This window comes from Dryobates pubescens, chromosome 27 (assembly GCF_014839835.1).
Source record: "Dryobates pubescens isolate bDryPub1 chromosome 27, bDryPub1.pri, whole genome shotgun sequence".
NCBI classification, from domain to species: Eukaryota; Metazoa; Chordata; class Aves; order Piciformes; family Picidae; genus Dryobates; species Dryobates pubescens.
The window spans coordinates 1,204,295-1,218,412 of NC_071638.1; the positions used below are offsets into that span (position 1 = coordinate 1,204,295).

Below are 14,118 nucleotides of genomic sequence, written 5' to 3' on the forward strand. Positions count from 1 at the left end.
TGTCAAGAATCCTTGTCATGTAAACAGTTCATTGGGTGCATCTCACCAATGCACTCTAGGTTTAAAACCTAGTGGAAATAATTGTATGTGATGAGTAGGGCATCAGAATGAAAAATACAGAATAATAAACCACCTGAAAACCTCCAAAGCACTGGCATAATTCAGCAGTCTGAGCTACCCTCTGCCCTTTGTCACATGAAAGGAGTCTGGCAGAGGTCCAGCCACTCTACTCTTTTTATTCCCAGAAGGTCATTCTCAGTAACGGCCACAGACATCACACAAAGAACGCAAGCACAAAGGTGTGCGATGGATTAACCGAGAGCCACAGCCAAAGAATTATTCTTGTTCAATGCAATTCCTCATCCCTTCCACTCTCAGGCATCAACAGCACAGAGAAACAAGCCATGCCTCAGTCTGGAAAGAGGAACATACAAAAGCTTACTAGTCACTTGGGAAAAATCTTTCAGTGGTTACTAAGATAGCTGCACAAATGAAAAAAATGGATTTCCAGTCATAATATTTACATTTCAATCAAAAGCACTGCACATTTTAAGTAGGTAAATACAGTTGCTAATTTCATACCAGATATGCAACAGAACATTGATATATCATCATCATCCACTTTTAACTCAATAGGCAAGTCTGGAACACGAGATTTTTTTGGGACTCTCAATGCAACACATCCACACAAACGCACACGAATCACATGTAAGAAGTAGCTCGCATAAGTTAAGTAAGGTTAATGGCAAAAGCTTCCTCCTATGCAGAAGAAATTGAACATTAAAGCTGCAGCATCAGGAAAAAAAAAAGTTTAAAAACAAGAAATGAAGTCATACAACAGATGAGAACTTAACAAAATTGGTGACCTTTCCACACAGATGAAGTCAGGTTAAAAAAAAAACCAACAAACCAAACCAAAACCAAAGGGACCAAATGAGACCAAAGGAAAACCTCCCCCCCCACACACATACAGACAAAAGTGAGAGCACAACAAAGGAAGTGGAAGAAAAGTGTTACCCATAAGTAGCCGCCGTTTCACCCGCTTGTCCACATCAGCTACTGACGTGGCATTGTACTCAGAACTCTCAATTGCAGCCTCATCCTTCTCTAAAACACAAGTAAGGGACAAACATGGAGCAGTTGGTTAATCACAAGCCCAATTTTCCACTGCCTAAGACAGTTTCTTGGCATGGCACAGCCAAAGCCAAGAAGCAAGGCATGAAAGCACTAAATCCCCGTTAGAGAGTTAATTCCCTTTGAGATCCCAGGGGAAAAATTAATGAGTGTTGAGGGAAGTAGGAAGAAAGATAGGGCGAAGGAAAGATGGTCAACTAGGAAGTAATTAACCACATACAGGAAGCTGGATTCCTACTGGAGAATGAGACAGTGAACTTGAGTGTCTCAGAGAGGTGTTAATGATGGAAATTAAAATTCAGGGATGCCAGTTAAACAGACTACCAAAGACAAATTGTGAAGTGATTCAGGCTAACGGTGACACCACAATCTGAAGGTGTCAGGCAGAAGACCAAGACAGACAGAGAGAACTGGAAGAGTCCAGTGGTGGATGGGCACGGATGCGCCATAGTCTCATACACACTGACACTTTGTGAGGAGAAACCAAACAACAGCATGCAAATTAAACAAAAAACAATGACAAATAAATAAACAAACAACAAACAAAAACACAAAAAAAATTCAATTTGGGCAGTGCTGGTTGCCTGCTTGTCTATGAAACACTACTAGCTAAACATTCAATGCTAGGAAAGATGTTGCAAGAACAGGGTTTAGTAATTTTACGAGCATGCAGCAAGCAAGATGATGTCAGCAAAGGTCATTTTACATGGCAGTCTCTGAAATCCTACATGTAAGGGTTTTATGTAGCATCATGAGGACTTTGGTTGCGTGTCATTAGAAATACACAGAAACAGTCACAAGTCTGGGATGAGATGATCAGTAAAAGAAATTGAAATCAAGATTTTTTGATACAGGAGAGCAATGGAGACGCAGCAGCTGGGTGAATATAATGAATCATACAAGAGAGGGAAATGCTTATTAGGAAAACAAAAACCAAAATACAAGTGAGGACTTTCACATGCAGCAAACAAAAATAAAAGGATCAGTCCAGAAAACAAAGACAAAATATGTTAGACGAAGGGTCAACGAGTATCTCGCTATGCAGAAGTTTGCATTCTTGCAGTGATGCCTTGAACATATACACCACTGAAGACAGCAAACACTAGAGTCACTGAAGTAAAGAGGAGGAGGAGGAGGCTGGCAGGTTTTGTTTGTGGCAACACTACATGGTTGAGTGGTGACAAGAAGTTGTTTTGTTTTGTTTTTAACAAGTTCTAGATGGGATCAGGCTGCAATAGAGGCTTTTGTTTGAGGTTTTTTTTTTTTGTTTTGCTTTTTTTTGTTTGTTTTTTTTCCTCTGTAACTAATGAATGAGCGTCAGTTCTCAGACAAGACAGGCAATCAGGAACCATCACCAGAAAGCAGGAATAAAAACGCAAAAAATAGAGCAGTAAAAATGTGAGAGTGTTCTAAGAGAAAGAACTACTTAGAGGGAAGGTAATCAGCACAGGCAGTAATATGTGACTTACATCACAAGACCAAGGAATGTAACATGGAGTTGTATGTATGACATTACAAAAATGGGGAAAAAAAAGTAAACCCAGCAGAGTACAAAGCTTTTAAAATAATTTTTACATGCTGGACAAAATAAAACATCAATCCAAGGAGATTAGTGACTGCTATGAAATAGAAGATCAATTATCAGTTCAGTAAAACCTGCTCTTAAGGCCCCTCATGTGCATCTAGATCTGGAAGTGCCACAGGCTTCAGGGAGGGTTATTCTAAACAGAGGGACTGTACGACGGAGCCCTCTGTGTTAATCAAAAGTACGAGCTGAGAGATCCTGTCAGCTGAGACAGCTGACATACAGCAAAGCACAGCCCAGCACTGAACCTTGCTCAGCCCTACCTCTGCCAGCAAAACCCTCATCCTGCCACGCAATTTGTGCATTCAAACTCATCAGAAGTGAGTGAGGCTTTTGGCAGGCATGGAGCTTTATGCCAAGGAATCGCTAAGGGTAAACGTCATCTTTCCGTGGGTTTCAAAGGCTCTGTCTTGCAGCATTGATAAAGAGGAGAAAAGATAAGCAATGTGTGTTCGTGCTTTTTGAACCTCAGGAAACTACTATGAAATTAAACAAACAACAAGTTGAGACCTCACCACAACGCTCATGAAAGCCATTCTGTATTTTAGCTTCTGATTTGTGAGTAAGAATTTCCAAATGTTAACTTGCAAAATGCAAAAATGTAATAAATAAAGAAACAAATTTGAGGTGTGTGGAAAGGAATAGTGTTGAGGAAATAATAATAGTGTTGAGGAAATAATAATAGTGTTGAGCAAATAATAATAGTGTTGAGCAAATAACATATTTTATAATCATAAATGTTTGCACAGCACCTCTCAAGACACTCCATCTCTTGAACAGCTTTTTGCTACCAATATTCTGAGTGAAAGCTTATTCCCTGCAAGTGCTGTAATTTTTTGAATCAAAACCCATACTACAGGGAAGAAACAACATAATGATGATTAATTTTCCCTGATAATGGATTAGAGAAAAGGATCATCTTCCTCAACTTGCTTATGCAAGGAAGTCTTGACTTGTGAAAGAGAACAGAAGAGCTGAACTTTCATTTGTAAATTAGGAATGTTCCACACCTTTTTAGTTCAAAAATTGCTAGAGTCATGAAAAGAAATCAAAGTTACACAGGCGTAACAAAGGGAGACGTCATTAACAAAGGTTTGGACAAAACAGGCAGCAATGCTTCTCTCTCTGTAGAATGTGACCTTAGTACTATGTCCAGAAACAGCTGCGAAGGCTTCTCTCGGCACTGGTGCCACATGCCTGTGAGATACAAACACGCACGCGCACACATACACACACACATATGTGCAAATGCATATTCCACGAGGAAGGTGAAATAAAATGTGCTGCAGAGAAGTACTTACCAATGCAGGTTCGGCCATCTGAATGCAGGGCATACTTCTGATGGCAGCCACATACAGGGCCAGTATCTGTGTCATCACAGGTGTGTTGGCAGCCTCCATTCCCATAGTTACAGGTTACTAGTTAAGCCCCAAATGAATGTGTATATATGTATATATGAATAAAATGACAATGAAACCAGTTAGTCTTGAGGGCCTTTCAGAATACAGAAGAGCAGTAACATACCAAGACATAAGGTGACATAACATTGGTATTTGCAGTTATTTCCATTACTTAGTCTTTCTTCCCACCCCTCACCCCTTTGACACACTCCTGTCTCATGCTCTACTCTCAACCCATGCAATGAAATAAAAAACATGTGCTACATTTCCCACATCTATTTGTATTCATAATTCTGGTATGACTGGTTAGTCATTTTCTTAGCTTCCTAAAATCTACATGCTTCATATTCATGATGTATATGGCATAAAGAAATCATCAGTCTACTCATACAGATATATATCTTCAAGTTTACACACAGTATTTCTCTTTCCTTCCCCTTAATTTTCTGTGTGGAGGAAGCAGAGAACAAACTGCAGGAATAGAACCATATAAGTCTTGAAATCTGTTATTTCAAGTATTTGCCCTCCTAGAGCAGAGAAATCATTCAAAATAAACCAGGAAAGATGGGCTTTTTTGTTTGTTTTTTTTGTTATTTTCAATTATGAGACAAAAAATACACAGTGTGGAGGCCTCATCTAGGAAGAAAACATTGGAGACATCACTTCCACTTCCAAGCACACAGTGCAAAATGACTTTTAGCAATGAACATGTTATCTGGTGACAGAATACTAAACCTACATTAAAGCAAACATTTTTCATGGCAAGTAAAGTTTTGACATTTACATGAATTAATAAATCAGATTCATTTTCCTTTGTCCTGTGATGGCTTTAATATCTGACTATTAAGACAAAGCAGTTTTTGAATATGAAGCTGGCTAGTGCCAATAGCAATGCCTCTCATTTGCCCCTATTCCATTTAATCCTTTGCAGTCATGTAGCTTGAAGCTGAATAACACAATTTGGAACTCTGAATTCAATTTACTGTCTATATACACAGGTAATGTGGACTAGGTTTTTATTGGTATATACATATAGGCAGGTACAGGGGAAGTCCAGTATATCATTGCTTGGCTGTATCCTAATCATCATTTCAGAAGACTTCAATGTTTTGAAATGATACAGTAATTGCTGACTACAGTAACTTGAATACAGACTCCTAAAAATCAGAAGGAACTTCCTCACGTTTGTCTCAGCAAAATTTTCCTCCTGGTAAAGAAAGGAGTCAGGGTAGCAAAGCACAACCAAGATCATGGTTAACAGGGCTTTAAAACAAGGTCTTAAATCTAGACTGAGGTTCTATCTAACCCAATAAGGCTTAGCTCATGTAATTTCCCACTGACCTCAGTGATCCTGCTTTAATGCTAACTTCTAAAAATGGAGTAAACTGGAATTTGCAGTCACAATGAATACAACTGAAATACCCTACCTCTGGTGTGAGTACCCACTACTCAAGAGCCATGCCCCTCTCAATAATTACTGAATATTTTGCTTAAAATGGAACAATTCTAAGAAAATCAACTGAGGGAGACTCATCACAGCATATCCAACAGAATCCCCATTAAAGCCTCCTGCCAGTGTGGGAACTGCAAGTTTGCACCTACAGCCTCTCAAGCATGGCAAAGATCACGACAGGAATTGTCCACCTCCCAAATGAGTATGGAGCAGAGGCTGCTATGGGTGCAAGCATCCTCCATATTGTACACTTTGAACAAAATCCTTGTGCTGTGCTGAGTTGGGAAGGCACTCGTGACCTAGTGGTAAGAACAACCTCCAAGAAGAGGGTCTGACTGGATTCCCACCTCTTCTCCCAGGACTGGCACTGTTTTATCCAATTGGAAAGAATGTCAGTGAGAAAGATAGAGAGCAGTCTGATCTACATTCTCTTACTGGAGCTTGACAATTTTGGGACGAGGCTGGAAAATGGGAATTGTAGGTTCAGTCCCCCCAGATGAGGGAATTGAACTCCAAGTCATAGGAAACCTAAACTTCTAGGGAATTACAAACTGCCCTAAGCAACAACCACCCTCAGGCATTCTTTCTCCTTCTCCAGTTTTATAACTTACCTATTAATTAATTTTGGTAAAAAACTCAATGAAATAAACTATTCTGCTTTGCATCACATGGAAGCAAAATTCCATTTCCTTCAATATAGCATACTATTGTCACTTCTGCTTTTGATGCAAAACAAATAGAAATGTTACTTAAATTCTCTGTTCTTAAACATTCCACCTTCAGGACACACTCATGATGAAAAATTGTCCGTCCTTATTAATCTCTCTTCTTTTTGCTTATTCTTTGATTTGTGAGTTTTTGGGGCTAATCTATTCTTCTTGTGGCTTGCTCTCTCTCTGCCACATTATGTGTGCAACAGCATTGTGCTGTAACCTGACTGCAAACATGAACTTTCCTGTCACTGTCTGTGTCTGGGATGTCATGAAACAGAATCACAAAAAACCATCAGACTGCAAAAGACCTCCAAGTGCTGAAGAGTCAACATTAAAGCCTAAGTGCCAGGTCCATAAGCTGCTTAAACACCTCCAGAGATGGTGACTCCACCGCTGCCCTGAGCATACCATTCCAATATTTGAGAACCCTCTCTGTGAAGAAATATTTCCTGGCATCCAGCCTGAATCTCCCCTGGTGCAGTTTGAAACCACTTCCTCTAGACCTGTTGCTTGACACCAAGGAGAAGAGGCTGCCTCCTCCCCACTCCAACCTTCCTTCAGGTAGTTGTAGAGAGCAGTGAGATTCTCCCCACAGCCTCCTCTGGTCTGAACAACCCCAGCCCCCTTGGATGCTTGGCACAGGCCATGTGGTCCAGGCCCTTCACCAGCTTCATTGCCCTTAACATGATTCAGAACCTCAATGTCGCTCTTGTAGTGAGAGCCCCGAACTGACCATAATACCCAAGGTGTGGCCTCACCAGTGATGAGTACAGTGAGGTGATCGCCTCCAGCAGGGGTAATAAATGGTACAAAAGGCAGCTGTTAGCAATATTCACAGTATTGGGTGTACACTGGCAAAGCTAATCCAAGATAAGGTAATTTCCACTTACCTATCCTTCCCTCCTTCTTGACCCCATATGCCTCCTGAACTACATGGGGGTTCATTCAGCGTTTCTATGCCTGTTGGACTGCAGTGCCACCACAAATCAACTTCAAGGGGTTGTTTATGCTAGATCTTTAAAAACATTTCTAACCAACAGTGTTTTTCTTTGGGATCTTAAAGTGCAATCAGCAACAAAGGGTATATTTTAAACAACTTGACTGCAGTGTCTGTTTTCAGCATTCATTGCTGAAAGTCTCTGCTGGCAGAGATGAAAATATCTTAACACAGTTTCTCTGATCCATATAACATGAGGGACTTTTCCTCACTATATTTGTCTATGAAAGAATCCCTCCATTGGTGGGGTTACAGCAAGTCTGGCAGAATCAGACATCACTTCTACAGTTTCTCTGTATGCTGAAGTTACTGGCTCTTGTTCTACACGATCAATGAACACAGATGTAGGGTGGTTCCTTTTCCTGACTCTTACAAATATTCATGAATTGCATTTTTAAAGGATCTGAATTTCTGTCTAGACAGCAATTTTTTTATGTTAAGCAACTTAAGCAAACATTCTGGATTTTGGCAGCTCTGCAGGTGAAACTGGTACAAAATATATAGCAAATCCAGTAAAATCACAGAACGGTAGGGGTTGGAAGGGACCTCTGAAGATCATCGCGTCCAACTCACCTGCCAGAGGAGGATCACCTAATGCGGATCACATGGGAACAGATCCAGGTGATCCTTGCAATTTTCCAGAGATGGAGACTCCACCACACCTCTGGGAAGCCTGTTCCAGTGCTCTGCCACCTTCAAAGTAAAGAAGCTCCTTCTCATGTTTAGATGGAACTACCTAAACTTGAGTTTATGCCCATTACCTCTTGTGTTGTCACTGAGAACCACTGAAATGAGTCTGGCCCCATCTTCCCGACACCCACCCCATTAATAAGATGCCCTCTTAGCCTCCTCTTCTCCAAGCTCAAGAGACCTAGCTCTCTCAGCCTTTTGTCATATAAGAGACGTTCTTGTCCATTCAGCACCTTAGTGGTCCTATGATGAACTCCCTCCAGTAGCTCTTTGTCCTTCTTGAACTAGGGTGTCCAGAACTGGAAACAGTACCCTAGGTGAGGCCTCTCCAAGGTAGAGTAGAGGGGGAGGAGAACCTCCCTCAACCTACAGGCCACACTCTTCTTAATGCATCTCGGGATGCCGTTGGCCTTCTTGGCCATGAGGGCACACTGCCGCCTCATGGTGATCTTGTTGTCTATCAGGATTCCCAAGACCTTATCCACTGAACTGCTCTCCAGCAGGTCAGCACCCAACCTGTATTGATACATGGGGTTGTTCTTCCCTAGATGTAGTGCTTTACTTGCCATTATTGACTTTCACTACATTTCTCCCTGGTCAGCTCTCAAGGCTGCCTAGGTCATGCTGGCTGGCAGCCACTCCTCCCATTTTGGTATCATTAGTGAACTGGCTGAGGGCAAACTCTATCCCTTCTCCCCATCATTGATGAATACATTGAATAGTGCTGGACCTGGTACTGACTCCCAGGGAACACCACTAGCCACAGGCCTCCAACTAGACGCTGCTCCACTGACCAAAACCCTCTGATCTCTGTCCTTCAGCCAGCTTCCAACCCATTTCACCACCCACTCATCCAATCTGCACTTGTTAATCTTGGCTGTGAGAATGCCATGGGCCACAGTGTCAAAAGCTTTGCTAAAGTCAGTATATTATATTAATTCCATTACAGCTTTAATTCTGTGGCAATGACATACCAAGAAGTTTCTCTTGCTTAGAAGAAGAAAACCAAAATTACTCAAAAGTAAAGGGACATAGAGAGCTACTCCATTTTTTTGTCAGAAAGCATTCAAGCAAAATCAGTGAGAAATCTCAAAGTGTTCTTTTTAAAATGAATTCTGATAAATTTGGACTCTACAGCTCTGCAAAAGACAGTGTGCTCACTCTCTGACACTAAAAAGACAAAGAAAAAGAGGTCACTGGTAATTTCTGACAGACAGAGATCACCTTAAAATGTCAGAAATCATGTTATAGAAAAAAGGGATGAGGAACAACAGTTGTTTGTGTTTGTTTGGGGGGGGGGGTTAAACCAAACTAGAATACACACATATCTGTTATGTTTATCCCTACACAGCAGCTTTAAAAGCAGAGTAACACCATTGCTTTGGACCCTGCTTCAGTATTTGTGTATGTTTCAAGTGCAATCAAAATTCTGGGCTTTTTCCCTTAGTGGCAGAAATACCCTCTACAACTGGCCAAAAACCAGCATGTGATAGGGAAGTCTTTGCTCATGCTGGCTACAAACATCAGCAGAAAGAGCACACAAGCCCTACAAAGGGAGAGACCTTCTCACTCTTTACAACTACCTGAGAGGAACTCATAGTGAGGTGGGTGTGGTCTCTTCTCCCAAGTAGCAATAGGACAAGAGCAAATGGCCTCAAACAGCACCAGGGGAGGATTGGGTTGGATGTGAGGAAAAATTTCTTCACTGGAAGAGTGGTCAAGCATTGGAAGAGTCTGTCCAGGGAAGTGGCAGAGTCTCCATCCCTGGAGGTGTTCAAAAAAGGTGTGGATATGGCACATCACAATGTGATTTAGCGGCCATGGTGGTCTTGGGTGACAGTTAATTGGATGGGTTTAAAGGTCTTTTTCAACTAAAATGGTTCTGTGATTCCATTCTATGATTCAAAGATGCACACCATCTACCTGAGATGTCTAATACTGGTGGCCAAGTTACCAGTCTTGTCTCACAACACTGTTTTCTACTGTGAATGAAGAGCTATGGAGCATCCTGAGCCAAAGCCCTGACACTGGTGCTTAAGAGAAGTTTAATTCTTTTCACTGACTCAGGCTCTTGGTCTGGCCAGACACTTTTCATGGCATAACATCCCCCACTGTCCATCTGCCTATGCTGTAAGCAGCAGTATTTATTCAGTTTGGCTGGGCTGAGCTAAACATTTCTGAGACACAGCTTTGCAAGTGAGCCAGTGCTTACATCTATATAAGTGTATGGACTAGTCTTGAAATGACATTTTGAATGATGAAAGACAAGAAACAACCATCTTTAAGAGAAGTGACATTTTAAAGAACAATGGGATTTTACCGTACTTATTCCACTAAATAATGTTACTGATTTTCCATGTTAAAATCCCCAGAAAATAGATAATACCAGAACTGAGTCTCACTCCACAGCCTAAACCCTGCTATATAATGATTTTTCTGGTCTCTTCCACCTGACATGCCTACGACAAGGAGCATTTGAAAGTGGAGGGCTAAATATTAAATCTAGCATTTAGTGTCCACTAACCCCAAAAAATCTCTGAAGACAACAATGTTCTGATCATGTTTGCATGTGTGCTGGAGTCTATCCTATGACTCAGGTGCCACAGAATTTGCAACCAGGCAGATCTTTCAGTATTGTAGCGTGGCCTTCTGCAACACTTTTAATCTCCATATGGTAATTTCAGGTGGCTTAAAGATTGCACTGTTCTAAACTAAATTTTCCACAAAATACATAATTTATCTAAATATATGGGCACCTCTTTCTACATGATAAAACTGCACATGCAACACTGTTTACATCATTTATTCTAGTATGGCCTGAAAAGTTTTACATTCTGGAGACCCTTGTGCTGAAAACAAATAGAGAACATTGTCAGCAGGAGCCCAAAAGCTGCCACTTGGCATAGGTGGGATGGCATTTGCTTGTAAATACACTAGACTAGACTTTTAGAATCTTGTCAAGAAAAGGGCAATGAAGAGCAATGAAGCTGGTGAAAAGTCTGGGGAATAGTTCTTCTGAGGAGCAGCTGAGGAAACTGGAGTTGTTACATCTGGAGAAAAGAAGGCTGCGGGGAGACCTTCTTGCTCTCTACGGCTCCCTGAAAGGAGGTTGGAGCGAGATGGGGGTAGGACAAGAGGAAATGGCCTCAAATTGCAGGAGGAGAGGTTTAGATTGGATATTAGAAGAAACAGAGAGGGCTCTCAGACACTGGAATCGGCTCCCCAGGGAGTTAAGTCCCCATCCCTGGAGGTGTTTAGAAGAGACAGAGATGTGGTGCTGAGCAACATTGTTTAGCACCAGACATGGTAGAGCTAGAGAATGATTTGACTTTATGATCTTAAAGGTCTTTTCCAACTGAAACAATTCTATGATTCCAATTACTTAGTACTGTCCCTCCCTCTCACTCAAATTGTTATTGTCAGAGAGGGCAGACAGAAATAGCTGCAGTTAAGGTTATCCAAATTTTTTCATAAAGAGATTCAGCTTTCACTCACTTTTAACGCTGCAAGAATTATTTCTTTTAGGCTGCAGCTTGCAGGTGTGGATACTTGCTTTAGATTTCTTCTTACTTTTTCAAGTTCCTGATAAGTTGATCCAGCTAATAATAAGGTTAACACCAAAAAAGGTGTTGCTTTTTTAATTCTGGGGGGAAAACTCTTCAGTCTATCACCAATTTCTAATGCAATCCTGCTCAGGAGGCAGGATCTTAAAATCTATCATTGATACAGGTATAGAAAGAGGAGGCATTTTCCCATGTTTTTCTACTGTAATCTGGACATGAATTCACTATTCCTAAGTCTCTTCTTTCTGACAAAATTCTTTTAATGTTTGTGAGCCAACTAGCATCTTCTAGACTGAAGATGTATTTTACAGTGGCTTTGGATCTAAAGGATGCAGGTCTTCTGAGGAGTTTCATATGGATCTGTTTGATAATGCTTGGTGTATTTCCAGATGACCTCTCGAGGTCCCTCCTAGCCTCAATGCTTCTCTGTTTTCCTAGTGAGGTGGGCAATTTTTTTTTTGGTAACTTAGAAATGGCATGTTCAAGATCTACACTGAGAAACTACTAAGCACTCAAAAACTACAAAATACCCGACTTCTAGTACACAGAATTATTGTATCATAACCATCCTTAATGAAATATGCAGAAAACACTGTTGTCTTATTCCTTCAGCACACAGTGGAGCTGGGGAAAGGCAGAGCTCTGGAAACAGTTGGATAATCTTAGTTGCTGCAGAATGAGAGTAAATCAGAAAGAGGCTGTCAAGAAAGTATGGTTTTGTTCATGGCAGTGAATAAAGCCCTAAAAACTCTAACCTGCCCCTTCAATGGAATTCCTACTTAGATCTTGGCATGCCATTACAATCACACCTATTTCAAGTTCAAATTATTATATTTCTTTCTCCACAGGATTTGCAGCTACAGCTGAAGCCATTGGGAGCATGGCTTTGATCATAGTAAGGCGCTGAGCTGGGTTCTGGGTGTTTCTTGTTAATCACCTAGCACTACTAAATTACTCTGACATTAACATCTTTACCTTCATTTCCCATCTGTAAGGTGGGCAAACCGGTACGTTTAAACTTGACAAGAATGTTCTGAAAATACATTACTAATGGCTACAAAGCACTTTGAAATTCACAGTAATGAGTGCCCTGGGAAAATTCAGGAGGAAATTAACAATTTTATCTTCACAACAGAGTTTAAATACTGTGCATCAGGAAAGGCATGACACTGAATTATGAAGAGGAAGCTTTTGAACAAAAAGCCTGTTCAATGAGCACCGATAATCACAAATGCTGAACGAAGCAAGACACCAGTAGTAACTGCCTCATTAGCATACCATGATGAAATGTAATCATGTAATTAGGATGTTATGACAATTGTAATGCATGCATAAAACATATCTCATTACTAGTAGATTTGGCTTAGTACATCTGAAAACCTCTTCAGTATTCTAATTTAATTGCAGACTGGCTGATTAAAATCCACTCAGTGAGGTACTGGTTCTTTGCCACTTGCTCACATAAAAATCCAGAGAAGTGAACTGACAAGCCCTGAGAGGCACAGTCTCTTAGAGAGTCCATGGTAAATCAACATATTTGGGAGGGATATACTAGGGGTATGTCAGACCCTAGCAGTCCAGGCTGACAAAGGGCAAGTGTCTGTTTTTCAGCTCTTCAACATAGCTGTATTCAGTACTTGCACAACTACATTTCAAGATTTAATCTAGTTCCACTGAAATGGTTAGCTGGGGAGGTTTTTTTAGAAAGTCAAGATTTGGTTTCAGAACTAGACATTTATAAATAGCCTGCTGTAATCTCACACTTTCTGCCCTGGCCTATCTGCCTACAGCTTTATACTTCTTTGAGTTTGGAATGACTAGAAATGCAGTTATTTTAAATAAGACTGGAATATATTTGCAGAATGTGCTGTGGGTTTAGGGTTTGGTGCACTCTGCAGCAAACTCTGCAGCCCTGAAAACCTCATCATCCCTACTTAGAGCTAAGTCTGTCAGCAAAAGTTCATTACACTTCCAACTACAATCTGACTACCACAGGGCACAGAATAAATTCAAAATTGTCTCTGTATTAAACCTGGAGGCACTTAGAAATAGTGTTCTAGAAAAAGCCCTCATCCTTCAGACACCATTTTACTATGAAGAACAATAATGTAATTCCTAAGGAATGTACACATTTGTGGGAATAAATAATAAATAACACCAATAAACATCCTTTTCCACTTTACCAATGTAGCTCATGCTGCGCTGCAACTAACAGCGTCAAAGTTCATTTCTAATAAACATTGACAATGACAATTACCATAAAGGCAATTTCTCTCTGCACTTTTGCCTTTGGCCCTGTGTAACCTCTTAATACTGAGGAACAATCAGGCTAGACAATGTCCTGTGTTACTTCTTGATGATATTCAAAGGTGAACACAGGATTACAGGATGTTAGGAGTTAGAAGGGACCTCTGAAGATCTGTGAGTCCAACTCCCCTGCCAGAGCAGGACCATAGAATCTAATGCAGGTCACACAGGAAGGCACCCAGATGGGTCTTGAAAGTCTCCAGAGTAGGAGACTCCACAATCTCTCTGGGGAGTCTGTTCCAGTGCTCTGTGACTCTAACAGTAAAGAAGTTCTTC

The 14,118-nt window shown here is 40.9% G+C and overlaps 1 protein-coding gene across 1 annotated transcript in view; it reads right to left on the reverse strand.

Moving 5' to 3' along the window:
- Nucleotides 1-14,118, reverse strand: part of SCUBE1 (signal peptide, CUB domain and EGF like domain containing 1) — a 255,138-nt gene that overhangs the window by 109,614 nt on the left and 131,406 nt on the right. Inside the window, exons 6-7 of the mRNA XM_054173884.1 lie at nt 4,021-4,137; nt 1,018-1,107 (exon numbers count right to left, since the gene is read on the reverse strand). Coding sequence (XP_054029859.1) covers nt 1,018-1,107; nt 4,021-4,137 — 207 coding nt within the window. The remainder of the gene's footprint in view (nt 1-1,017; nt 1,108-4,020; nt 4,138-14,118) is intronic.